Source organism: Cynoglossus semilaevis, chromosome 16, assembly GCF_000523025.1.
Source record: "Cynoglossus semilaevis isolate Cse_v1.0 chromosome 16, Cse_v1.0, whole genome shotgun sequence".
NCBI lineage: Eukaryota > Metazoa > Chordata > Actinopteri > Pleuronectiformes > Cynoglossidae > Cynoglossus > Cynoglossus semilaevis.
Genome location: NC_024322.1, coordinates 15,636,733 through 15,661,474, shown reverse-complemented (window position 1 = coordinate 15,661,474; position 24,742 = coordinate 15,636,733). Strand labels below are relative to the sequence as shown.

The 24,742-nt window shown below is 45.4% G+C and overlaps 4 protein-coding genes across 9 annotated transcripts in view; 3 read left to right on the top strand and 1 right to left on the bottom strand.

Annotated features, from left to right (window-relative positions):
• tfcp2l1 (transcription factor CP2-like 1) overlaps positions 1-3,486 on the top strand; it is a 6,338-nt gene extending 2,852 nt beyond the window's left edge. Inside the window, exons 4-15 of the mRNA XM_017039659.2 lie at positions 413-518; positions 599-705; positions 784-936; positions 1,093-1,203; positions 1,679-1,782; positions 1,935-1,986; positions 2,113-2,206; positions 2,436-2,526; positions 2,814-2,896; positions 3,047-3,189; positions 3,319-3,354; positions 3,454-3,486. Of these exons, the coding sequence (XP_016895148.1) occupies positions 413-518; positions 599-705; positions 784-936; positions 1,093-1,203; positions 1,679-1,782; positions 1,935-1,986; positions 2,113-2,206; positions 2,436-2,526; positions 2,814-2,896; positions 3,047-3,189; positions 3,319-3,354; positions 3,454-3,486 (1,113 nt within the window). The remainder of the gene's footprint in view (positions 1-412; positions 519-598; positions 706-783; positions 937-1,092; positions 1,204-1,678; positions 1,783-1,934; positions 1,987-2,112; positions 2,207-2,435; positions 2,527-2,813; positions 2,897-3,046; positions 3,190-3,318; positions 3,355-3,453) is intronic.
• Positions 3,487-4,231: 745 nt separating this feature from the next.
• On the top strand, positions 4,232-12,666 carry LOC103392347 (glycerol kinase-like). Its single transcript, XM_008328945.3, has 19 exons — positions 4,232-4,617; positions 6,487-6,560; positions 6,942-7,048; positions 7,125-7,202; positions 7,327-7,406; positions 7,791-7,928; positions 8,010-8,119; positions 8,195-8,261; positions 8,487-8,522; positions 8,780-8,847; positions 8,955-8,997; positions 9,086-9,166; positions 9,247-9,325; positions 9,749-9,845; positions 9,935-10,019; positions 10,146-10,266; positions 10,670-10,813; positions 11,223-11,309; positions 11,971-12,666. Exons 1-19 carry the CDS (start codon positions 4,564-4,566, stop codon positions 11,985-11,987), a joined length of 1,566 nt encoding a protein of 521 aa, XP_008327167.1. The 5' UTR covers positions 4,232-4,563; the 3' UTR covers positions 11,988-12,666.
• A 40-nt stretch (positions 12,667-12,706) lies between these two features.
• ddx18 (DEAD (Asp-Glu-Ala-Asp) box polypeptide 18) lies at positions 12,707-17,118 on the bottom strand. 5 transcript variants are annotated; one of them, XM_017040054.2, is made up of 15 exons: positions 16,927-17,117; positions 16,313-16,489; positions 16,097-16,230; positions 15,997-16,057; positions 15,558-15,693; positions 15,362-15,462; positions 15,066-15,265; positions 14,866-14,980; positions 14,647-14,786; positions 14,401-14,562; positions 14,142-14,294; positions 13,945-14,058; positions 13,667-13,723; positions 13,401-13,578; positions 12,707-13,247 (listed from the first exon to the last, which is right to left on the bottom strand). In XM_017040054.2, the coding sequence occupies exons 1-15, from the start codon at positions 17,027-17,029 to the stop codon at positions 13,105-13,107; spliced, it is 1,974 nt and encodes a 657-aa protein (XP_016895543.1). In that variant the 5' UTR covers positions 17,030-17,117; the 3' UTR covers positions 12,707-13,104. The 5 variants fall into 5 exon arrangements, with proteins under 5 accessions (XP_016895543.1, XP_024919648.1, XP_008327164.1 ...); XM_025063880.1 differs by having other exon boundaries at positions 16,106-16,230; XM_008328942.3 differs by having other exon boundaries at positions 15,997-16,062; positions 16,108-16,230.
• A 662-nt stretch (positions 17,119-17,780) lies between these two features.
• LOC103392345 (actin-related protein 3) lies at positions 17,781-24,742 on the top strand. Of its 2 annotated transcripts, XM_008328941.3 has the most exons (12): positions 17,791-18,000; positions 21,082-21,137; positions 21,526-21,650; positions 21,760-21,870; positions 21,992-22,087; positions 22,471-22,578; positions 22,906-23,049; positions 23,180-23,353; positions 23,878-23,970; positions 24,092-24,217; positions 24,298-24,381; positions 24,606-24,742. In XM_008328941.3, exons 1-12 carry the CDS (start codon positions 17,957-17,959, stop codon positions 24,699-24,701), a joined length of 1,257 nt encoding a protein of 418 aa, XP_008327163.1. In that variant the 5' UTR covers positions 17,791-17,956; the 3' UTR covers positions 24,702-24,742. The 2 variants fall into 2 exon arrangements, with proteins under 2 accessions (XP_024919649.1, XP_008327163.1); XM_025063881.1 differs by lacking the exons at positions 23,878-23,970; positions 24,092-24,217; positions 24,298-24,381; positions 24,606-24,742 and adding exons at positions 23,619-23,690; positions 23,757-23,849 and having other exon boundaries at positions 17,781-18,000.

Genomic DNA, 24,742 nt, shown 5'->3' with positions numbered 1-24,742 from the left:
GAAGATCTTTGTGTCTTTCTTCAATTCCTGCCAGTATATTAGCATTGTCTTCAACTTAACAGGAGTACATTTTTTTTACTAGAATATCCCTATATTTCATCATATGAACTTTTTGTGAGATTTTTTTTGTTCGGTGGTGTGCCGTGACCCAAAACAGGTTGGGAAACACTGTTCTAGAGAATGAGGAAACGGAACAGGTTCCACTGGAGCCGCCCTGGTTTTTAATCCTGAACAAATATCTGTTTAATAAAAGTACTAATACTTGTGGTAGAAGTTGGAATGAGTTTTAGAGGGGAAAAAAACGACGTAGTACAGCAGGAAGTCCGTTTTTCTGTTTGACCCTACAGTACGTCTTCTGTGCACATGCTGCCCCCTGCTGCTCTGGCCTAACGTCACATCCACTTGTTCACAGAGTATTGTTCGTGTGGTATTCCACGACCGTCGCTTGCAGTACATGGAGTACCAGCAGCTGGAGAGGTGGAGGTGGAACCGACCCGGAGACAGAATCCTGGACATTGGTGAGTTCCCAGAACTTTACCGTCTTTACTGCGCGTCGAGAATCTGAAGAATCGGATTTCTGATCTGACGTCTGTCGCAGATATTCCTCTGTCCGTGGGAATTCTAGAGCCGCGTTCTCACGCTCTGCAGCTCCACACCGTGGAGTTCCTCTGGGATCCTGTGAAGAACGCTTCTGTTTTCATTCAGGTACCGATGAACTCCAGCAGGAACGTCGCTCCTGTTCCTCCTGTGTCCTCCTCTTCACCTCCCCTTCTCTCCACTCAGGTGAACTGCATCAGCACAGAGTTCACCCCCAGAAAGCACGGCGGGGAAAAGGGCGTGCCGTTCCGTATCCAGGTGGACACGTTCACCTCCAACGAACACGGAGAATACCTGGACCACGCCCATTCCTCCAGCTGCCAGATTAAAGTCTTTAAGGTCCGAGTGTTTTTGAGTTCTCCTTCTGTTTGTGCTCTACAACACAAACGCAAAAAAGGTTCCTCATGTTCTTCATGTTCCTCGTGTTCCAAAGGTTCCTCATGTTCTTCATGTTCCTGATGTTCTTCATGTTCCTCATGTTCTTCATCACCACAGCCTAAAGGAGCAGACCGTAAACTGAAGACTGACAGAGAGAAGATTGATAAAAAAAGTTTTCAGGAAAGAGAAAAGTATCAAACATCCCACGAGACGACTGTGCTGAGAGAGGTGAGACATGGGGACATGGACTGGTACTGGTACTGGTACTGGTACTGGTACTGGTACCAGAGGGGAATCCTTCAGCTTCAAACATTCTGTCCCAAAGTGCAGCTTTAGTTTCACCTGGAGATCATTGTCCTTCGTGGAACCTCAGAGTTGACAGGTCCTGACCTCAGGTTGGTCCACGGGAGGAAGTGAATCATTAATGAGAGGTCATTAGTCTGAGGTCAACGTCCTGGTTTGTACCACTGTGGGTCACATCCTGTCTTTGAACGTCACGTGACGACCTGCTCTGTTATTCAACCAGGATAAAATCTCAGGCCACAGGACGTGACCTTTGAACTTTGCCTGTGTATTATTAATCAACTCTCTGTAGATAAGATCATTGTTTAGCCCCTCTACCCCCCTCCCCCCAACACACACACACACACACACAAACCTTGGACCAATGGTCTGAACTGGCTCTGAACATTTCTTCCTCTAGTGTTCACCGTGGCCTGATGTGATGAACCTCAGCAGCCACAGCGCCCCCAACAGTCTGTCACCCTCCTACCAGGACTCTCCATCATCCTGCACTTTTACTAACGGGTAGGTCACTCTCACCTCGGCCCATTGAGATGTGTTAACATCAGACACCCCTCCCCCCCGACCCCACCCCACCGGTTCTCACCCCAGACCAGGGGAGTGTTTGAATGTCCATGACTCTGTTCTCTCCCTTTTTTGTGTGCATGCTTCTGTAGCGACTGTTCTCCGCACCAGCAGGGGGAGCTCCTCCTGGCCGACTGCTCCGACGTAAGTAACGGTGCAGAGTGAAAAGGTTAACGTGCCTTTCTTGTCCCCTTCAGGCCAGTAGATGGAGACAGTGGATGCAGTGCAGATATTCTCATTTCAAGAGCTCTTCTTCTTTTTGACCTGTAGCATCTGCTGCCATCGTGTTCTCCGCAGAACACTCAGGAGTGGCTGCTCCGTCACAGGTTCTCCTCTTTCTCCAGGCTCTTCTCCAGCTTCTCAGGTAAACTTCAAAAAACCTTCATATGTCACACAAACTCATAATGTGCGTTAGTGCTCCCTCTGGTGGTCGCATATGACACGTGTCTGAACGTAGCAGTACAGTGTCAACAGAACAGGAACCAGAAATGATTAACGAGTGACACACATGTTCAGGCACAGTTAGAGGGGAGACGGGGGAGACGGGGGAGCTGGTGTGTGTCCCTGCAGCAGGACTTCTGCTGTCATTTCAGGTGCCGACCTGTTGAGGATGAGCAGAGAGGATCTGATCCAGATCTGCGGTCCAGCCGACGGCATCCGTCTTTTCAACACCATGAAAGGAAGGTGAGAGAGTGGACGGCCTGGGGAGCAGGTCAAAGGTCACAGGTCTACAGCAGAGGGGCATTTTTTTTAATCCTTCACAACAACAGCAGACGGCGCTCATAATTGTCTTGGGTTTTTTGGGGTTTTTTTGGGGGGGTTGATGCCTGGCTCAGACAGGTTCCACCTCAGAACTTCTTTGAACCTGACGTTCCTGCTGTAGAACAGAGGATGAAGATACATTTTTCTCCTCGTCATCCTCTTCTCCACGTGACCTCACCAACGTGTGTTTGTATTCACTGTGACTGCAGGTGTGTCCAGCCTCGACTGACCATCTATGTGTGTCAACAACAGGCCAGGAGTCAAACTGCTGCCCGACCAGCAGATGGCGACAGTACGTATGCAGATGATGTGTTTTTTTTTTTTAGTTTGACTCATGGAACAACAGGAAGTTTCAGGAGTTGATTTACTGTTAGTAACAAATAAAGAAGAGTTCTGGAGTCAAAGCCAAAGGCACTAACGTGTTGGTTCTACTCCCTGATAGTTTATCACGCTCTGTTCCTGGAGGAGGTGACGGCGCTGGAGCTGTGCGAGAAGATCGCCACGCTCTACAACATCACGCCACAGCAGATCACCAACATCTACAGACAGAAGGACGACGGCATCCACATCCTGGTCTCTGATCAGGTAAGAATCTGACCTACTGACCTCCATCTGACCTACTGACCTCCATCTGACCCACAACCGTACTTCAAGTAAGTGTATCCACTGGACGTTGGTCTGTTAAAGGTTGAATAGTTTCCACTGATCTTTCAGATGGTCCAGAACTTCAGGGAGGAAATGAGAGGAGGGGCAGCGGCCCCCCCCCCCCACCCCCCCCCCCACCACCACCACAGTCATTTTTTTCCCCCTTTTAAAGTTGGTACTGAAAAGGTTTGTTTTTGCCCTTAGATGACATACGCGATGGCCTACAGGTGGTGCTAAAGTGACCGTCAAACGCTTGGTACCAACCTGTACTTGAACTTGTAAACGTCAGGATTGACATCATCGTCGTCGTCTGTGTTTGGTTTTTTTTCGGTCTATCTTTGAGTCCAGACCCCGGTCTTTCTGATACTCTGGTCTTCAACAGCTGTGAACCCGACGCTGTGACCCACAGATCTGTGGAATAAAAAAACGTGAAAAAACAAGTGTTGATCTACTGTGGTCTGGTGGCAACTTTGTCTTGAACTTGAATGAATGACAGTCTCTGAGAACAAAGTAATGGTTGTGGTTATTTTTAACTCTACAGTTTGTTAACTTAAAGAGCTCACATTAAGGCCTGTCCTGCCCCCCAGACCCCTCTTCAGCCCCCGCTGCCCACCCCTCATCCTCTCACCTGCTCTTACTCTAACAACCCTCCAGTCCCCGTGGATTTCCCCCCAAAAAAATTCTAAGAAATTTCTCAAAATGCTCTAATTTGATGAGAAACATGCAGAAAAATTTTGATCTTTTCCTTCATGTTTTTTGTCAAATTAAGAATTTTTTTTTAATAAAATTTTCTGTAAAAATGTGAACTTTTCGTGTCATAAAATTATTTTATCAACATTTTTTGATGAAGGTGATTGTTGTGAGTATGTGATCTGTACGGAAGCCTATTGTTGCCACACTGAGGGGAAAAAACAAATTGGCTCAGTTTCACTTAATTACGTGATAGGTTTCACGTAGTGTAGCAGCAACAAGCTTCCGTAGTTTAAAGCTCCTCGGTGTCTCAGACCCGTTTGAACCAAACACGTGAAGAAGGATTCTCCCTCCGCTCTGAGAACGCGCCCCCACACCTGATTGGACAAGCTTTCTATGGGTTCCGAGAATCAGCCAATCGGGCCGTGAGAGCGGCTGCCTAGGCCCCGCCCATTACAGTGTACAGGGAAAACCACGGAGTGTAGCCACATACAGTTTGGTTCCTCCTCACAGGCGGACGTGGCTGGAGTCAGAAAGAGAACAAGCGGGGAAAAAAAAAACTCGGAAAAGAAGCGGAGCTTTTTGTTAAACTTCGACAAAAAAAGAGAGAGAAAAAAAGCAGAAATGGAACCGCTGGTGGGAGCCATTGACCAGGGCACGAGCTCGACGAGGTTCCTGGTGAGTGACGTGTACCTGGCTGCAAACGACCAAGGAGCAACGTGAATCAAAATAATAATAATAATAATAAATGTATAGACCTACCTAGGTTACAGAGGCAGCCAATAATTCAGACTCATTTTTATTATTTAACTTCCAAGAACTGTCGGAATGAACACTTTCTTTTAATAAAGTTTCTGAAGAGCTGACTCTGGAAATAGATTTTAAAAAATGTTTTAAAAGAAAACTACGAGGCCACTAAGGTTGTCCATACAGATATATAGAGATGTGTTGTTATTGTTCAGAATAATAATAATAATTTAAAAAATGCATCTTTTCATGAGGTAGTTCTGGACTGGGGATGGATGAGGACCGTTGTTCTTCAGTGGAAACTGAGTCAGGCAGTAATGACGTCACTGGTTCATTAGCACATCTTTATTTGACTCATTTGAATACGAAAACATTAGCACAGAAGTCCAAACCAAACAAGGCTTTTTAAAATGTATTCTTTCTTCATGACAGGGTTGGATACATTTCTTTTTGCTGTAGTTTTTATTTTATTTTATTTATTGATTGATTTTTCTTTTTCTCAGGTGATAATTCCCCCATTTCGTTATGTTTTAACTGAACATAATGACAATAAAGACGTGTTAATGTGATTTAATTTGATAATAATTGTTCTTAACAACACACACCACATTGAACCACATTAGTAATAATGGGTATTTTTTAAAAATACAAAAAAATACACCAACTCCACAAGGTTATATAAAAATGATCAGTCAGCCAATCAGGAGGTAGAACCAAGACTGACGACAACAGAAAAAATAACTTTCTCTCTCCTCTGTGTTCTTCTTCTTCTTCTTCAGTGGTGTCTCTATCAGAGAATTCTGGAGGATGACCTTTGTCCACTTCCTTTAATTCTAGATCAGAACCTGTTGATGAGGTTTTCATTCCTGTTTGGTTGAAAATGTGACATTTGATCAGATTTGAACGATTCTTTTTTTTTTCTTTTCTATAAAAATCTGATTAAAGGTCAAAGGTGACAAAGATGTGACGATGAAACTGGTCCCATCTGTTGTAGACACAGAGACCAGTCTGAACTGGTTTTGGTCACTGACATCAGACGTCTGATACAGGACTGTCTGAGGGGTTTGTGACTGACCCTGGTGTGTGGTCAAAGACTGTGGACTTTGTCTGTCTGTGAGGCCCACCGGGTAAATGTTTGTCTGGAGCGTCTTCAGAGCAGAGACAGTGTTGGACTTTGACTCTGTTGGGTTTTTATTCTGGGCTGAAGTCAGTTGTTTATGAGTTTATGAACAGTTCTGTGTCACAGGAACTAATCTGGTGTTATCACAACAGTTCTGTCACCGACACACACACACACACACACACACACCTGGTCATAATCACTTTAACCAGGAACAGGTAGAGGTGACCTTCATCCCAGTTGAGCAGGGACTTGAACCCTCCCCTGGTTTCACTTGGCTCCTGTCACTCTTCACTCCTGTGTGTGTCCTTGGAGTGGAATGTAATATATGTCCCTTTAATAAACCCTGAGGGTGAGTCAGAAAGTGTAACACCTGTTTCAGACCGTCACCTCCGTCTGCTGCGGCTGTTCTGCTGTAGAACATTCTAAATTAATTTTTTATTGTCCTGACGTGACAGTTAAAGGAAGTGGATCGCAGTCCATAGATCAAACAGAGACGGGTCAGGTCGTGACCTGGTGTCAAAGGTCATCCTCCAGAATTCTCTGAAGGTAACATCGCTTAAGAAGAAGAGAGCAGACGGAGACACGAGGGGAGACGGACGGGTGGAGTGTTTTTTTTTTTCATCAGACTCACTGTCTTAACTACGTTGTTGTTGTTGTTTTGTTGTTGTCTTTTTCAGGTATTCAATGCCAAAACAGCCAAATTGATCTGTCAACACCAGGTGGAAATCAAGCAGTTTTTCCCAAGGGAGGGGTGAGTTAGTAATCTGGATTATTTTTGACTGGTGGACAAAAGCTGGGGGCGGGGGGTGGGAAGCTTGGGGCGGGGGGTGGGAGGTGTCTGTGTTCGGTTGTGTTTAATCCAACTGCAAACACAGAAAAAAAATCAAGGTGTCCGTGTTCGGTTGTGTTTAATCCAACTGAAAACACAGAAAAAAATCTGTTTTTATTTAAGTTTATTTATTATCACGGGCAGTGGTGACTTGGTGGTTAAGGAAGGGGACTTATAGTTCAGAAGGTTTCAGGTTCGAGTTCACCAGCTACCAAGTTCAAAGTTATCCTCACCAGTGGTCTCATTCACCTCCATTTTATGTGTCTGTGCCTGACGACTGCTGTGATTGGCCGCTCATGTCAGCTGGGTGGAGGAAGACCCCGAGGAGATCATCCGCTCCGTGTACGAGTGCATAGACCGGACCTGCGAAAAACTGGTCCAGCTGGACATCGATGTCAGCTCCATCAAAGGTGACTCACTGATTCACAGGTAGAGCAGAGGATTCTGGGAGTTCTTAGTTATATCCTTGTGTGTCTGCATTCTCAGCCGTGGGAGTGACCAATCAGAGAGAGACCACGCTAGTCTGGGACAAGACGACAGGACGGCCCCTCTACAATGCTATTGGTCAGTGAACTGGGTGTCACCCCAGTGTCCACACATCTGTAAATGTTGTCCGGTGACCTCTGTGACCTTTGTGACCTCACTGGCACAGACCCACACCTCTGAACCTGTTGTTGTCCTCTGACAGTTTGGTTGGACCTGCGCACCCAGTCCACAGTGGAGCGGCTGATCGACAAAGCTCCAGGGGGAGACAAGAATCACCTGAGGGTGAGACGTGGGGGGGGGCGGGGGTGGAGGGGGACGTTGGAATCATGACGTACATGTCAGCAAATGTTTTTACCAGGGATGTCTGATATTATCTTTTTGCTGATATTGTCCAAAGACAATTTCTGATTCCGATATCAACCATACCGATATAGCGGGGCAGTGGTGCCCTGGTGGTGAAGGAGGTGAAGTGCCGCCTGCTCACTGAGCTGACAGGTTAAAGCAGTGTTTCACAATTACTGTCTGCCGTAATATCAGACATCCCTTAGTTTTAACAGTAGAGTAGATGTAAAGTACTCTCAGTACTGTGCAAAAGTTTTAGGCAGGTGTACACGTTCACAAACTGATTTTGTCGTTCTCCCCCCACCCCCTCCCACCTTCATCCAGGACAAGACCGGTCTTCCCATCAGCACCTACTTCAGTGCACTGAAGCTGCGTTGGATTCTGGACCACGTGGACGAGGTGCAGCGGGCCGTAGTGAGTGGACGGGCCATGTTTGGTACAGTGGACTCTTGGATCATCTGGGTGTGTTTGTCGTTCAACCATTACCGTGGTTTCTATGTGGGGTGTGAAGCTGTAACTAAGTGTTGTTGTTGTTATATTCAGCGTCTGACAGGGGGCAGGAGTGGAGGAGTCCACTGTACAGATGTGTCCAACGCCAGTCGCACCATGCTGTTCAACATCCACACCTTGGACTGGGACCCTGACCTCTGCAGGTGAAAACACACACACACACACACACCTACACCTTCAGGGAGGAGGACACTGAGTGTTTCCTGTTTCCTCTACAGTTACTTTGACGTCCCAATGGAAATCCTGCCCTCAGTCAGAAGCTCCTCTGAAATATACGGCTGCATGGTGAGCTGAAGAAACACAAGATGGTGATGAAACAGCTCCAGTTTTTTTTGTTTGTTTTTTTTTTGGTCTCTGATGATGAGGTTTGAGTAAAAACTGACTCTGTACAATAGAAACTAAACAAACTAAATTATTTGGTTCAACTCTTATCTTATCATTTCATCCCTGGATTTCATGTTGAATTATTTTTTTTATTTTCTCTCAAACATTTTCTTTAATATTTTCCAGAGTTCTGGATCTCTGGCAGGAGTTCCAATATCTGGGGAACTCTTATTCTGTTTGTACACTGACACAGCAGCACAAACACACACACACACACACACACACACATACAGTCTGTTTCACATAAAAAAACAAAAACAAAAAGACATCCAGTAATGACAGGTCTGTCATATTTCCATCTTTACACAGATTCAAGGTAAAACTGCAGTAATACACAACACCAGAAAATCAAAATCAAAAAATTAAAAAAACAGGGACACGTTTGAAATATACTTCTCTGGTCAATCTTTATCCTTCAGTGTCTCGGTGACCAGTCAGCAGCTCTGGTTGGTCAAATGTGCTTCAAAGAAGGCCAGGCCAAAAACACGTAAGTTGTCCGCCTGTAGTATCTGTCCGCCTGTAGTCTGACCGCCTGTTGTCTAATGTCTGTCTTCTTCTTCTTCATCTACTCTCTAACGCCATCTACTGTCACAGATATGGAACAGGATGCTTCCTGCTCAGAAACACAGGCACCAAGGTGAGGTATTTGTATCTGTAGTACTGTTGTTGTACTGTTGTCACGTATCGTCACAGTAACGGTGACGTTTGTCTCCTGGACTCCGTAGCCCGTCCTGTCAGAACATGGGCTGCTGACCACAGTGGCCTACAAGTTGGGAAAGGACCAGCCTGCCTGCTACGCCCTGGAGGTGGGTGTGAGACCGTCTTCATCGGTACTACAAGTATTTCCACACTCCTGGAACTCATGGTCGTCTGTTGTTTGTCCCAGGGTTCAGTGGCCATCGCTGGTGCAGTGGTACGGTGGCTGAAAGACAACATGGGCATACTCCAGTCCTCCTCAGAGATCGGTACTTACTGATTGGTCTCATTAGCTGCTAGCTAACAACAGCTAATGAGAAAGAGAGGGCGACAACAGGAAGTAGAGTCAAACGACAACAGGAAGTAGAGTCAGAAGACAACAGGAAGTAGAGTCAGAAGACAACAGAAAGTAGAGTCAGAAGACAACAGGAAGTAGAGTCAGAAGACAACAGAAAGTAGAAGAGGGCGACAACAGGAAGTAGAGTCAGAAGACAACAGGAAGTAGAGTCAAAAGACAACAGGAAGTAGAGTCAGAAGACCACAGGAAGTAGAGTCAAAAGACAATAGGAAATGAAGAGTACTCAGGTCTTCAGTGATTCTGTAGAGACTGTGTACACAGTAGTACAGGGAGAGTACTCAGTACTCTGACATGTCACAAATTTCTCACAGACAAATGTTTGGTTTCCTCTCAGAGAAACTGGCAGCAGCAGTGGGAACCTCCTATGGCTGTTACTTTGTACCTGCTTTCTCTGGACTCTACGCCCCCTACTGGGAGCCCAGTGCCAGAGGGTGAGCCCGTCATGATCCAACTTGTCAAGTGGTTTTTTAAAAGTAAATATAGTTTGACTTCAGTCTTTTTTTCCCCTCTGTGTTTGCAGCATCATCTGTGGACTCACTCAGTTCACCAACAGGAACCACCTGGCCTTCGCTGCGCTGGAGGCCGTCTGTTTTCAGACCAGAGAGGTGAGTCGTCTCAGGTGGGGGGCGGGGCTACAGCCATGTTTATGAAATCATTTAGTTGACCTGGATTTGACCCTTCAAGTTCCGCTCAGCTGTTAATCTGGTGCTCGTGTGAATTGTGTGGATCAGATCCTGGACGCCATGAATCAGGACAGTGGTGTCCCACTGACGCAGCTGCGGGTGGACGGAGGCATGACGTCCAACAGGTTACTGATGCAGCTGCAGGCTGACATCCTCTGCATCCCTGTGGGTGAGTGCTGACAACTGGACTGTTGTCATGACAACCATCGTCATGGAGGATCATGATGACAGTGGCTCAAACAAAACAAAATATAAAAAATAGAACACTTTTAATAGGGCTGCAAGTAAATATCAATACACCAAAATAATGTGATATTTGGTTTCCTGATACCGTATCAATATCCTCCATCAATTATTGATTTTTTTATCACCAATTCCCAGTCAAATATTCCTGGCGTTGGTTCATTTTCTTTTTTTTTAATGTATCGTAATGCCTATAGTATCGCAGTATATCATAATATATCGTATTGTTGCCCCTCTATCGTGATACGTATCGTTATCGACAGATCCTCGACAGTACACAGCCTTAATGAAGTCAATTCTTGTTTTGAATCTGTCTCTTGTCCCTCCAGTGTGTCCCACCATGTCAGAAAACACGGCCCTGGGTGTGGCCATGGCAGCTGGGGCAGCGAAGGGCGTGGATGTGTGGAGCCTGAGCTCGGATCATTTACCACACGTCGCATCTGAGAAATATGAACCTCAGATCAACTTGGACGGTGAGAGAACGGAGAAGTACTTCCTCCAAGTATGTAGAACAGATAGAACGATGAGAGAAACAACAGATGTTGTTGTTTTTCTCATCGTTCGGCCTCTGGTGCAGAACAGGAATGAGACAAAACACTGCTGGTTTCTAGAAGATCTTGAATTTCCAAAAACCCAACATAACCAGACCTGAACACTGTCCTGGTTTTCTGCCTGTTTCTCTGCTGAGGTTCTGCTTCACCTTCAGAGTGAAATGACGAAATGCTCCTTTTTTTTCAATGTCTCTGGAGCCTGATCTTATGATTTAAAGATACTTCATTAAACTAAAAACATCACAGACACCAGCGAATATTTTTGTTTTACTTGATGATAATACTGCAGTACGATGACTTTAACTTCAGTCTCTGTGTTTTCCACAAACAGAGAGCGAGTTAAGATTTTCCCGATGGAAGAAAGCCGTCCAGAGGTCCATGAACTGGGAAACAACAGAGCCCTGCTGCGGTACTAATGGTATGGAACTGTTTCTCATCAGAGTTCACTTCAGTTCAACTTCTTTTCATTTCTAGTTCCATGAAAAAAAACCCACCAAATACATTGAACTGAACGGTTCAATCAAACAAACAAATGAAGTCCATGTGTCTGTCTGAGCCAAGAGGGGAGGGGGCAGAAAGACAACACTGCTACTGACGTACAGTCATTACAGTTGTAGAAATAACTTTGTCACATTGGGTGGGGAAACAGCATCTTAAAATTGTTTTATGACAAAAAAAATTGTCAGTGACATTGTCGTCAGGTTGGGACTAGCACCTACTAGTGGAGAAAGATACGAGGAAAGAGTTGAAATTTTTGCATTTTAAAATCAATGTGTTTTATTCTGAAAATTCTCTTGTTGCTTTGAGTCTTATCAAAGTGAAAGTCCGGACTAGCACCTACTAGTGGAGAAAGATTCGAGGAAAGCGTTGAAATTTTAGCATTTTAAAATCAATGTTTTATTCTGAAAATTCTCTCGTTGCTTTTAGTCTTATCAAAGTAAAAGTCTTTAGAGTTCATGTTTTGGTTGGTGTTACGGTTCAGGCTACCATGCTAATGCTAATAGTTTCTGTTACACTCTTTGTACCAGGTTCTCTGTTTGTTTCTCTCTTTTAACAAGTTTCTCTGTCTCCACCACCAGGGGAGCAGCAGCAGTGACTTGGAAGAGAGTGGTTGTCATGACGACCCGTGACAGCTCTGACAGACTAACTCAATCCTGTGACCATAATGGAAAGTGATTTAATTGTCAGTGTGACACAGCACACCACCAAATGTGACCTCTGCATTTAACCGTTTACCTTAGTCAGCAGGGGGCAGCAGTGTGCTGGGACCTCACAGCACCTCAGTGGAACCTTAGGGGCTACTATTCAACCTGCAACCTTCCATAGCCACCGCTGCCCCCGTACCTAGAACACCTACCTGAAGATCTTGAATGAAAAGTGGAACATGTTGTTCTGGGGAACGACTCGTGGAACCTTTAATGTAACAAAGGAAATATTTGGACTTCTTTTCTTGATTTTATTTCTGCTAAATGTTAATCTTTTGACCAATTAGAGATCATGTAGAAACATGAGATTTTAAGATGAAATATTTAATCAGCCACGATCATGTGACTAATAATAATAAAAAAAGGAATTAAAATGTAAGGTTTAACTTAACAAAGATAGATTTTTACTTATTATAACTGACCTTCATCTACAGTGTGACCTCTGCAGGGTCAAGGTTTGGGGGCAGCTGTCAGTGGGTAAAGATGGGACCAGACCAACATCGTACCAATGACATTTGACCTCACAGTCCACACTGTGTTTGGAATTTCAACAAATAAAAAAAAAAAAAATTCAAACGTTCCCAGTAAAATTTTACATGATTTGATTTACTTTTTTTTTTTTTTTACAGTCAGGTACCAAAGAAGCGATGGCCTCACACTAGCCTGTGGTCAGGGAACTCAACCAGTGCTGTGAGAAAAGAGTACTAACCAGAAAGTTATTCCAGAATGTTCCAGGATGAACAGCATGTAAATAACCTGTGTGTTGACGCGGTTTGTACTGTAAGAATCTGTGAGGAACGCCACAGAAGAAAGATCAGCACGAGACGTTTCTGTCCTCCACTGAAACTCAGTGGAATTTACTGGAATTCTGAACAGATCAGAGATAAAAATCAGATACAGACTGTTGGTCCCAACCACTGAAGAAACTATAAAACAGTCTTTGATGGTTCTGCAGTTCAGGGTCTACAGAGACTCAGAGACAGAAGATCACTGTGGAACGTCCAGGCCTCAGCGGGAGAACTTCCTGTTGTCGTTCCGTCCTTTGTTGACGTGTCTGAAGATCTTGGACTTCTGCACGTTCTTGGACTGGTATCCAAACCCTCCGCCGCCCCCGCGCTTCTGCATCTTTACACCTTTACTGCTGTGGACGTCTGAAGAGGAAGAGTGGGTTAAGGAAAACAAGGAGCGCAGAAGAGGAAGAGTGGGTTAAGGAAAACACGGAGCGCAGTGAAGACCAGTGACCGACATGAACGTCTGAACACACGCTGTTAAAATAACACCAAAAAAATGACTGCAAAGGATACTCAGGTCAACAAAGGGGGGCACTTTGAAGCCAAAGGACAGCGCCACCATGAGGAGGTTGAGGGTATTGACGCTATAGATCTGTTTGAGCGAGTGGGAGTCATACGCCCTGACGTAGGACTTGTAGGCCTCCTGAGCAGACTTGTGCAGGTAGTAGTTCTTCTCAATCAGTTTCTCCAGCTGAGGAACAGAACAGTTCTACGTTTAAAAAGTACCGTTTATAACTATCACCTACAACTGAGACATTAGCGTGACAGCGTCACCTCACCTGAGACTGGATGTCAGAGATCTTTGTCCAGGAAAATTCAAACTCACTGAGGGGCACCTGAAATGAAGAAGACAGGGGTAAATAACCAGGATGGAGGGGAGGATCAGGCTGAAAGGAGGCCGTCCTAATTTCATACAAAACTTTTCAAACAAAATTTCAAACAAAACTTCTATACATTCCTTTAACTACTGAAAAAAGTACAAAAGTTTGGAGACGGGAAATACCTACACCTGCCTAAAACTTTTGCACAGCGCTGTCTCCCTAAAGGGAGTTCTCACCTTGGCCTGTTTCAGGAAGCGCAGGAAGCCAAGCTCCTCTGGTCGCAGGATGAGGAGAGCGTGGCCCCGCCCATTAATGCCCCGGGCTGTTCGGCCCACCCTGTGGATGTACTCCTGTTGACAGTCACCGGGCACGTTAATGTGGATCAAAATCAACACTAATCAACCACCAATCTGTTGGACTGGACTGCAGTTACCTTTGGGTCATCGGGAGGGTCGTACTGGACGATCCAGTCCACCTCAGGGATGTCCAGTCCACGAGCTGCCACGTCGGTACACAGCAGAATCCCAGAGTCAGCATTGCAGAACTGGAAGAAGGTGGTGGTTCGTTTGGTCTGCTTCTGCTTCCCCTGCAACCACAAACACACGAACGTTAGAGGGAGAAAGCAGCTAGTTCTGGAACATTCACCGGAATGTGATGGAACTCTGTGAAGGACGCTGGGAGAAGAGACGTACGTGGATGGCCAAGACGGGCAGGTCGATGTAGTTGAGCAGTTCGTAGTGGAACTTCACAGACATGCAGGAGGAGAAGAACACCATCATCTTCTTCTTGCGGTTCTTCTTGAGGAAGGTAAAGAGCAGCAGGAAGCGCTTCTCTGACGGACACACCACGTAACCCTGAATCACAGGTCAAAGGTCACAGTCAGGAACACAGCAAACACAGAGGCTGGAGCTAACACGAATGTGACAACTGTCCAGAACCTGCTCCAGTCCGTCAACCGTGGCCATCTCTTTGTTGTCATCCACGCCCACGTACAGCGGCTCCTTCTTCAGGGAAATACGAGCCAGGTCCTCCACCTTCCGGGTCTGGGTGGCTGAGAACAGCATGGTTTGTCTCTTTTCTGGATGAAAGTAAACATTCGTCAGCATCTTGTAGAAACACACTGCCACAATCCAGAAAAAGACAAATCAGAGTCGTACTGGGCAGAAGTTTGATGATCTGTTTCAGCTCCTCCTCAAAGCCAACCTCTAAGATACGGTCGGCCTCGTCGATGATCAGACACTGGAGGTTCTTGTACAAGAAACCGGGGGTGTTCTGACACAAGCAAACAAAACAAACAAAACACGTTAACATTTTAAATAGGGACGTCTGATAATATCAGCCAAACAACTCCGCTCACCTGCAGATGGTCCAGGAGTCGACCAGGTGTGGCCACCAGGATGTTCACACCATTGGCCAGTCTTTGGGCCTCAGCGGAGCGATTGCTGCCCCCCATGATGAGCCCGAACGTGTGCACGTGGTGCGTGATGAGCTCCTTCAGTACACCGTAGGTCTGCATGGCCAACTCACGGGTGGGAGAGAGGACCACCACACCAGTGCCTGAGGGAGACCACAGGTGGACAAACAGTCAGGGTGAATGGATGAACCTCCACAAGGTGTCGCTGTAGGACAGTCTCTCTTCACAAAATGAATTACCATTCCGGGGCATGAACTTCAGTTTGTAGATGAGTTCTATTGATGGAATGAGAAAGGCCAAGGTTTTCCCGCTGCCCGTCTTTGCTGCAGCCAGAACGTCCCTGAAAAAGAGGAACAGTCAGTGACTCATACTTCTTCAACATTGCTGACATTTTACTTCAACAACTAAACAGGTTACAATTAAAAAAACGTTTACCTTCCTTCCAACAGGGGGCGTATACTCTTGTGTTGGATTTCAGTCATGTGCTCGAAGCCCATCTCTTTCACGCCTTTCAGAGTGTTTTCACTGACTAAATCAGCCAGAGAGGAGAATGCTGTGTCCTCAAATGCACCTGGAAGCACAATTTAAAAAAAACAACAGTAATTGACCTGAAGTAAAACACCACAGAGTCAGATAGTTCACATGAATGTAAGGCAGTAAAACTGCAGTATCAGTCAGTATCATGTCCTTGTACTGCTGTTAGAGGAGCTAACGTAGCGCCTCCTAAAGACAGATGCTGTACAAGAGTTTCTGTCTGCCTCAGCTGACACCCACTTCACCAAGGATGCAGTGAAGGGGCAACACATAGAGGCAAAAAAAAAAAAACAGTCACATGGTATAACAGCCACTGACTGAAGAGAGAGCAGAATCATACCAGTCAGTCCAGATGGTAGTTCAGGCTGATCTTCATTTTCAGTTTCTCCCTCCTCCTCCTCCTCACCACCTTCATCTCCATTAATAGTTTCTCCCTCCTCCTCCTCCTCACCAACTTCATCTTCATCTCCATTAGTGATCTGCTCTTCACTGTGACTCGTTGCTTTTGCTTCTTCTTCACCTTCCATTTCATCATCATCATCATCATCTTCTACTGTTTTGGTTTTCTTCTCCACTGCATTTAGAAAACAATCATTACAGTAACTGAACTTTTCTACTAACTGACCTGTTGTTTGTAAAGCTTTACAGAAACATACCAGGTGATCCAGACGTGTCTGTGAGCTTTCTTTTCTTCTTTTTCTTCTTCTTCTGCACAGGGCTGATGGCTGTGGTGGCATCTTCAGCCTGTGACGTCAGAGGCTGCTTCTCTTCCTTCTTGGAGAACTTAGTCGCTGCTGCCCCAGGACACTCTTCTTCCAGGCCGTTCGATTTTACTGTGAAGTACAGCCCAACATCGTTTCAGAGTCAAAATGTCATGAATACTACAAACCAAAAAACAAACAAACAACAATTTTCCGTTTCAGAGTCAAAATGTCATGAATACCACAAACCAAAAAAAAACAAACAATTTATTATTTTCGAAACCAGAAGCACATTGTTAGTCCTCAGTAAAGGACGGGGTTGCCGACATGTCCAGCGTGGGACGGTAGAATATAAGACGACACCAGCGCTTACAGTATAAATGTATATATTCAATTATACACACATCTACCGTATTTAACATTTTCGATCGCTTTCTACACATATACATACAATACATAAATACGGTATCTGCTGTACAACGGCAATAGCTTCGTGAACGGAACGACGTCACTTTTTCAAACTTAAACAAACGAGCAAAAGCGTGTTTTTAATTAGTAACATAACTTACCGGGCTCATCGTCATCTTGTTTTTGTTGTAACTTCCGCTCCTTGTTCTTTTGATTCCTTTTCTGAATCTTCTTACGGAGGAGCTTCATCTGTAAGTCCGCCATGTTTACAGAGCACGACACACGTGTGTGCGTCTACGTAATTGTCAGGACCCCTTAAGGGCTCTGCGTTGTGTTGCCTGAATAGAAATGCAGAGGACCTCTCATTATTCATGGGATGTTTCCTAAATAACCGTCTGACCGCGAAATCTAAAATCTAAAAACGATATATTTCTAATCTCCACCAAACGGCTAATGATGCCAAAACGCAGATTAATTAAAGGCGTCAATCTCTATCAGCAATAATTACACTCGATTAAAACTGCCGTAACTATTTTTAATGTATATATTTTTAAAAGTAGATATCGTTCTGAGTTCATAAGTCAACTAAATGGTAGAATTGCAAACATGGATATATTATTTTTAGGAGCAAAATGAATTTTGTTTGTGTGTCCATGGACTAACCGACGCATATTCGTCTTAATTGAGTAGTAACGTAAAACGTCTGTGCTGTTTTTGACAAGATAAGAAGCACAGCAATCGTGGCACACATAAGACAACAAAATCGAGGATATCGAGAAATATAAAAAGCATGGAGCGTCAGGTAATACATTTTGTGTTACTTAATGTTGTTTATTGTTTTGGTTTTATGATGTTATAATGGAATGATAAGGTCATATAAATGATAAACAAAAATATGCATATTTAATAAACGTATGTTGCTTGTGAAATAATAATGAATACTCTAAAGTAGTATCTAATGCTAATGAGTCCAGCGGTAAGTAAGTCAATTGCGCCCCCTCTTGGTGAACTCGCTTTGCCTGGCCTGCGCCATCTTGCCTCTCCCTGCCTACGAGGAGCCGAGTGCGGAAGTGGAAACGCACTGTGCGGGCTCATGGTTCCGCCTGTGGACGGCTTGTCAGATCTCCCCGCGGACGCAGCCTGCTTTTTATCTAACTGAACCACTTCGCATCGACAGAGACCCGCGGAGAGATGGCTGGACGGCTACCGGCATGTGTTGTGGACTGCGGCACTGGGTAGGTTTGCTTCAGCTGGAGCGCAGTGCAGCCTTGCAGGACTGGGTGTCATGGAGAGGCAGGGTACCGTGTAGTAGGGACTGTCAGTGTGAATGTCAGCAGCCACAGCGGTACCTGGGTGTGTGTGTGTCAGCTAGCCTGTATGCTAATGTGCTAACAAAATGCTAAGTGTGACAGAATTGTCATTTTTCCAACAAAATGCTAAGTGTGACAGAATTGTTGTCATTTTTCATTTGTTTTCACTAGACCCCGGCTCATCATTTGTGCATTTTTATTTGCTAAGTTGACTCTAATTTTTACATTAAAATTCCGTCGCCCTCAACGTTTTAATAGTAAAAATATTAAATGGTCGAGTTTTCCTCTCATCGGTGGTATTTAACTTCACAGCCAACCTTTTTGCTGCTAAGTCAACACTGTCTGCAGGGGAATTGCTCCACACCTGCCTCCACTGGTTTATATATGACTACAATGTGGGCCAGTACGGGGTTAAAAGCCACATATATGGATTAAAAATATATTATCGTTTTTAGTACTATAATTCAAAAACCTCTCCGTCCAGGTCTGCACATGCGCACTGCTACTTCCTACACAGCATCCACTTCCTCATTCACGCTTTTTAGTCCATATATGGTGGTTTCTCGGCATCCGAGCATGTTTTTTTGATTAACTTCTCTAATTTCTTCTGTACGCTGGACTACTGCTTCTGTAACCGTCTGCCTCACGCCTTTGTTAGTGTGAGGTGACGTTACCTTCATCTTTATAGTCACTTCACAGGTACAGAAGTACCGGACCAGAAGTGAAGCAGTAGTACACGGTGTACATGAAAACTGATTGAAATGACTGTGAAAAACGGAATTATCTGCACAGCTTTTTTGTTTACATTCACCGGGCTTTGTTAAAGTAGTAACAGTAATGCTGTAACACCAGGATCAACAGGACTGAACTACCCTGGTCTTTGGGGCTGTTTGTTTGTGATCAACTCTGGAGAAGTTTACATTAGAATGTTGCAGACATTGAAATACATCCTGTTTGATGATAGCTGCACCCTCTGACATGGGGGGTGGGGTGGCAGAGGTGGGGTGCAATAGTGGCTTGCATTGCTTCCATGTCAAGACTTGTAGTAGTCACTCCTCACATAGCCTGCATACTCCCCCCCCCAATCATCGCCTCCTGCCCCAGGGCAGTTAAAAAGCCTCCTGCTTTAGATCTTCAATGAGGTCAAGGAAGAAAGTGCAGCTGAGAAACAGGTTAGCCTGATGCTAGTTTCCATCTCAAGCTAAAGGCTGTTAGTTTCCACAGCTTCCAGGTCACCTGACCTGTGTCTGCAGTCTGGAGAAATAAACAACAGTTTTAGGCAATTATGGATTAAAAAAAAAAGAAAATTAGATGTAACTGACACAAACTGATTGGCTGTCAGTTTGGTACTGTTGATTTTAGATTTAATACAAATAACCACTGCCACGGTGATGCCAAGTTTCCAGAGCATTTAGTCTCCAAAGATGTGGAATTTGGAAAAAGGTGGTGGAGATTCCACTGGAATTAAGTTCCAGTCCAAGTGGCTAAAAACAAAATCCTGATTGAGCTGGAATATTTGAAATTTGTGTGTTAGTCAATGTCTGGAAATATTAGCAGATGAAATACTCAGGTTCCAGGCTTTAACACTTTTTTATTATGTTTTATGTTGTGTGTGATGGGTTAGTTGAAATATTAATATCACTATATTTAGAAGAAGAGGAGTCACATTTATTGACAACCTGGTTAGTAACTCGGTGTCAGTACTTTTTTAGTGTGTACTGTTGGAAGTTTTGGGCCATGACAGTATTTGCCTGTGTTACCGTGGGGCACATTTTTAGATGGTGATTTAGCAAAAGAAAAGTCATTAGTTGTGTAAATATGTGCTGAAGGTTTGTGCCTGTGGATGACATCATCATCTGGCTGCTGAGTCGCTGGGTTTTTGGTAGAATTGGACCTGTAGGTTTTCATACCTCAGGAGCTGTGGCCTAGATCACAGAGAATCAAAGCTGTGCTGCTTAGATTTCTACACATCACAATACACAGCTGTATGTAGTAATACACTATCTCTCCTAGTACAGATACCACTGATCTACTGTGTTACAAACCATATCTAGTTCTATGTAGGGGTGTAAGAATATATTGTGACATTTAGTTTCCTAAATCGTATCGTATCACCAGATTCTTGGCAACACAAAGCTCTGACGATATGGATCGTATCACCAGATTCTTGCCAACACAAAGCCCTGACGATATGTTAACAGTCCAATCCATAGCTTGTACAGCTGCTACATTGACGGCAGCTCTGTTGTGTTGGTACTGGTCTGTACCTGTAGCAGCAGGTTCAGGGAGACAAGCTGGGACTGCTCTGTGGTATGAAGGTGTTTAGAGACATGAAGACTGACTGGGACGTGGATGTTACTGTGATTAAACAGCTGTGGTTCGAGGCTGGAACCACCACCAAAAAAAAACATGATCCGTGTTGATGAACTTGGACCGGATCTGCCAACAGTCTTTTGACCGTTGTGGACCCTGTCCTCCTTCAGGACTGAGGGCCCCGGTTCAGGAAATGGGGGTCTGGTCCAAATTCGGTCATGAATACATCTGGTCCACATCTGGTCCACATCTGCCTCGGTCACTGTCAGACACAGCTGCTGCACGAGGAGATACTGTGAGGTGGCGGTTGGTGGAACTTCAACATGAGGGGGCGTGCGGGAGGGGGAGGTATTCATCAGACACTGTTGAGGTCAGAGTCAGTTTATATTAAGAGTCCGTGGGCAGTGTACACAGACGTGGACTTCATTCTGACCAGTGAAAAATGAACAGTTCTCCGTTCCACTGTGAGATGAATGGTTCCATTAACAAACTGCTGCAGACGCTGGCGTCAAACCAGAAACCTGGAACAGTGATGCCATTGATGACAGCAGCAGCAGAGAGCGGCCAAAAATAATCTTTACCAAAGTAAACACACTGACATATGTGGATGTAGTACTAGCAGAAGTACAGACGCTGACCAATTACTACAACTCTACTTGTAGTGTATCACAGACTTTTGGTTTTGTCTTCCAGATACACCAAACTGGGCTACGCCGGGAACACGGAACCTCAGTTCATCATTCCATCATGTGAGTACTTTAGTCTCCATCAGCATCGTACTGGCTCAGGTACACACTATGTACACATACACTAGTTGGGACATTTATACTGCATTGACCTAGCCTGTACTCTATTCTCATAGTTTTCTCAAAGGTGCACTAGCATGTTAGCATTGTGTTAGCGCGTTGCTGTTTTTTTTTTGTTTTATAAAAGTTGTTGTTCAACAACTCAAGCCTAAAATCATGATTGTCCTTACTGCCACCTACTGGCCACATTTAGTCCTGATCACAGTCAAAAAGAAAAACAAATACAGAGAGAGGGTAGAACCCTGGCTGGTGTTCACATGGTTCTGTGAGTCAGTTTTTAGGCTACAGTATGAATCTGTGTTGGTCATCTTTGGTTGACGTCTGTCTTCAGGTATTGCCATCAAAGAGTCGGCCAAGGTTGGAGACCAGGCCCAGAGGAGAATGATGAAGGGCGTGGATGACCTGGACTTCTACATCGGAGATGAAGCTGTAGACAAACCCTCGTATTCCACTAAGGTACGTTGTCCTGGGCAAACCACCACAATGACGGCGATGACGATGATGAAGAAGAATGTTTGTGGAGGACACTGTCTCTGCTCTAATGACCATGAGTTGGTGTCCACAGTGGCCGATTCGTCACGGGATCGTGGAGGACTGGGACCTCATGGAGCGCTTCATGGAGCAGATCATCTTCAAGTACCTGAGGGCGGAGCCTGAGGATCACTACTTCCTGCTGGTAAGAAGGAGCTTTAGACAAAAATGAGGCTAATGAGGATGTTACACAGAAAAGTATCTCCAGGTAAAACTATGTCTGCGTGTACTGATGTGTACTGGTGTGTACTGATGTGTGTTTTCAGACAGAGCCGCCTCTCAATACCCCAGAGAACAGAGAGTACACAGCAGAGATCATGTTCGAGTCCTTCAATGTACCAGGACTGTACATCGCTGTGCAGGTGAGATACGGTACTGTTGAACAGTTCTAGTCCACAGGAACTGTCGGCTCTTCGTTTTCAAACCCTTTCTTTTTTAAATATTCTAAGCAAACGTAGAAAAACAGAAAAAAATATCAACAAGATTGAGTTTGAGATTTTTACACCCAACACTGTCATGGGTCGACATGTAGAAAAACAGAAAAAAATATCAACAAGATTGAGTTTTTACACCCAACACTGTCACGGGTGGAGCTGCCACCCAGTGGTTTGGAAACCGGCCATCAGCAGCTGATCACCCAGATGAAATAGTACAGTAGTACTGCTTCATGTTTACATACACAGTCTGACTGACATGTTACCTTTCTTTTGTGTGTGTGTGTGTGTGTGTGTGTGTGTGTGTTCAGGCGGTGCTGGCTCTCGCCGCCTCCTGGACGTCCAGACAGGTGGGAGAGAGGACTCTGACAGGGACGGTCATCGACAGTGGGGACGGAGTCACTCACGTCATCCCTGTGGTCAGTCAACAGTCATTCAACACTGCCACTTCATGGTGGTTTTATAGCAACAGTATTTTTGTAGTACTACTCTATGTATTTGGACTAATGCGGTGTGTGTAGTCGGTCAACGGAGGTTTTAGATGTGTGTATTCTTTAAGTCTAAAGTGATGACATCACACGTCTCCACTTCTGTTCTGGAGTTGACTGTAGTTCCTTTAATGTCCAGCAGTCTGTCTGAGGTTAGAAGGAACTCCTCAGTGTCAGGAACTGTTCCTCCAGGTGTGTGTGTGTGTGTTCTGTGTATAATGGATGGATTTCCTCTTCCCCCTCTGCTCCGTCTCTCAGGCTGAAGGTTACGTAATCGGCAGCTGTATAAAGCACATTCCCATCGCAGGACGTGACATCACCTACTTCACCCAGCAGCTTCTGAGGGAGAGGGAGGTGGGCATCCCACCGGAACAGTCACTGGAGACGGCCAAGGCAGTGAAGGTGAGTCGTCAAGTCTACTTCCCATCATGCACTGTGTTTGTTGACACATCTCTACTCCCCCTACTGTCTCCTGTTTGCTCTGCAGGCTTTTCCTCATCAAATGTTTTTTTTTCTTTCTCTTCTTTGTCAGGAGCGTTTCAGCTACGTGTGTCCTGATCTGGTCAAAGAGTTTAATAAATACGACACGGACGGCTCCAAGTGGATCAAACAGTACACGGGCATCAACGCCATCAGTAAGAAGGAGTTCACCATCGACGTGGGCTACGAGCGCTTCCTGGGGCCAGAAATCTTCTTCCACCCTGAGGTCGGTCTGAGCATCACAGATGAAGATAGTGGAGTGTTTGTGTGTGTGTGTGTGTGTCCCTCCACTCGTGATCTCAGAGAACTGTTCTAAAATCACTGCAACACTGAGGACAAATATTTGTGGTCCGTTAGCAGTATTTGTTTTACCACCTTTTAGTCTGAGGACCATCAGTTTGACCAACAATACACGTCGTAGAACTGGTACTATATAAAATCTGTATATTAAGTGACTCACCCACTGCTGTCCTATCCCCGTGTACCAATAGAGGGCGCCAAAGCACCACCGGGGCCACAGTGAGAGAGTCACAAATCTCAGTCCTCAGCCGTACTCTTTACTGGGGCGCCAAAGCACCACCGGGGCCACAGAGAGTCACAAATCTCAAATCTCAGTCCTCAGCCTCTTAACCTCTACCGGTCAATGCTGTTCGAGTGAACAGACCATCACACGTCAGAGAGTTCAGTGTCTGATGAGAACTGTCTGAGAACATGTGGTTCAAACCTGGGCTCCGTTCCCCTCTGTTCCAGTTTGCCAACCCTGACTTCACTCAGCCAATCTCAGAGGTCGTGGACGAGGTCATTCAGAACTGTCCCATCGACGTCAGACGTCCTCTCTATAAGGTAATGACCTCACGTTCAGTTCTCCGTCTGTGGGTTCTGTTAAGGTCAAAGGTCACTGTTTTGTTGCACTACCAGCCCCACCCCCTGTGATTCTACCAGGTGTTGTGTGTTCTCCTTGTAGAACATCGTTCTGTCCGGAGGTTCCACCATGTTCAGGGACTTCGGCCGTCGTCTGCAGAGAGACTTGAAGAGAACAGTCGACGCTCGGCTAAAGATGAGTGAGGAGCTGAGTGGAGGGAAACTGAAGGTGAGGAGGCGGAGCCATGATGATGATGGGATGGGGAGGTCAAAGTTCAAACTAGTCACGCTCCTCTCTTCTCTCCTCAGCCTAAACCCATCGATGTCCAGGTCATCACTCATCATATGCAGAGATACGCAGTTTGGTTTGGAGGATCCATGTTAGCATCTACTGTGAGTACTACTACTACTACTACTACTACTACTACTGTGAGTATTCTACTGTGGTGGAAGACGCAGTAATACACATGGATACGTCTAGTACATGTGTACAGTGTTCCCGCTCTATATCGTGGTTCTCCTTTCACGAGGAATGTCCAGGGCACCCCCCCCGCCCCCCCCCCCCCGGGTCGGTTCTGTATTGTCACTCTGACACGTGTCCTGTCTGGTTCCCACAGCCCGAGTTCTACCAGGTGTGCCACACCAAGAAGGACTACGAGGAGATCGGGCCGAGCATCTGTCGCCACAACCCCGTCTTTGGAGTCATGTCCTAACTGAGGAGGATCTCTGCAGCGGGGGGGGGAGGGGGAGAGAA

Coding starts and splice junctions, on each gene's coding strand:
- LOC103392347 (XM_008328945.3), top strand. CDS start 4,564: ATGGAACCGCTGGTGGGAGCCATTGACCAGGGCACGAGCTCGACGAGG. Junction 8,262..8,486: donor CTGAAATATACGGCTGCATG/GTGAGCTGAAGA, acceptor AATATTTTCCAG/AGTTCTGGATCTCTGGCAGG. Junction 8,998..9,085: donor TCAGAAACACAGGCACCAAG/GTGAGGTATTTG, acceptor TGGACTCCGTAG/CCCGTCCTGTCAGAACATGG.
- ddx18 (XM_025063879.1), bottom strand. CDS start 17,029: ATGGCGGACTTACAGATGAAGCTCCTCCGTAAGAAGATTCAGAAAAGG. Junction 14,981..15,065: donor GACTCCTGGACCATCTGCAG/GTGAGCGGAGTT, acceptor TGCTTGTGTCAG/AACACCCCCGGTTTCTTGTA. Junction 13,248..13,400: donor GCCCCCCTTTGTTGACCTGA/GTATCCTTTGCA, acceptor CTTCCTCTTCAG/ACGTCCACAGCAGTAAAGGT.
- LOC103392345 (XM_008328941.3), top strand. CDS start 17,957: ATGGCTGGACGGCTACCGGCATGTGTTGTGGACTGCGGCACTGG. Junction 23,354..23,877: donor AAATCTTCTTCCACCCTGAG/GTCGGTCTGAGC, acceptor CCTCTGTTCCAG/TTTGCCAACCCTGACTTCAC. Junction 24,218..24,297: donor TGAGTGGAGGGAAACTGAAG/GTGAGGAGGCGG, acceptor TTCTCTCCTCAG/CCTAAACCCATCGATGTCCA.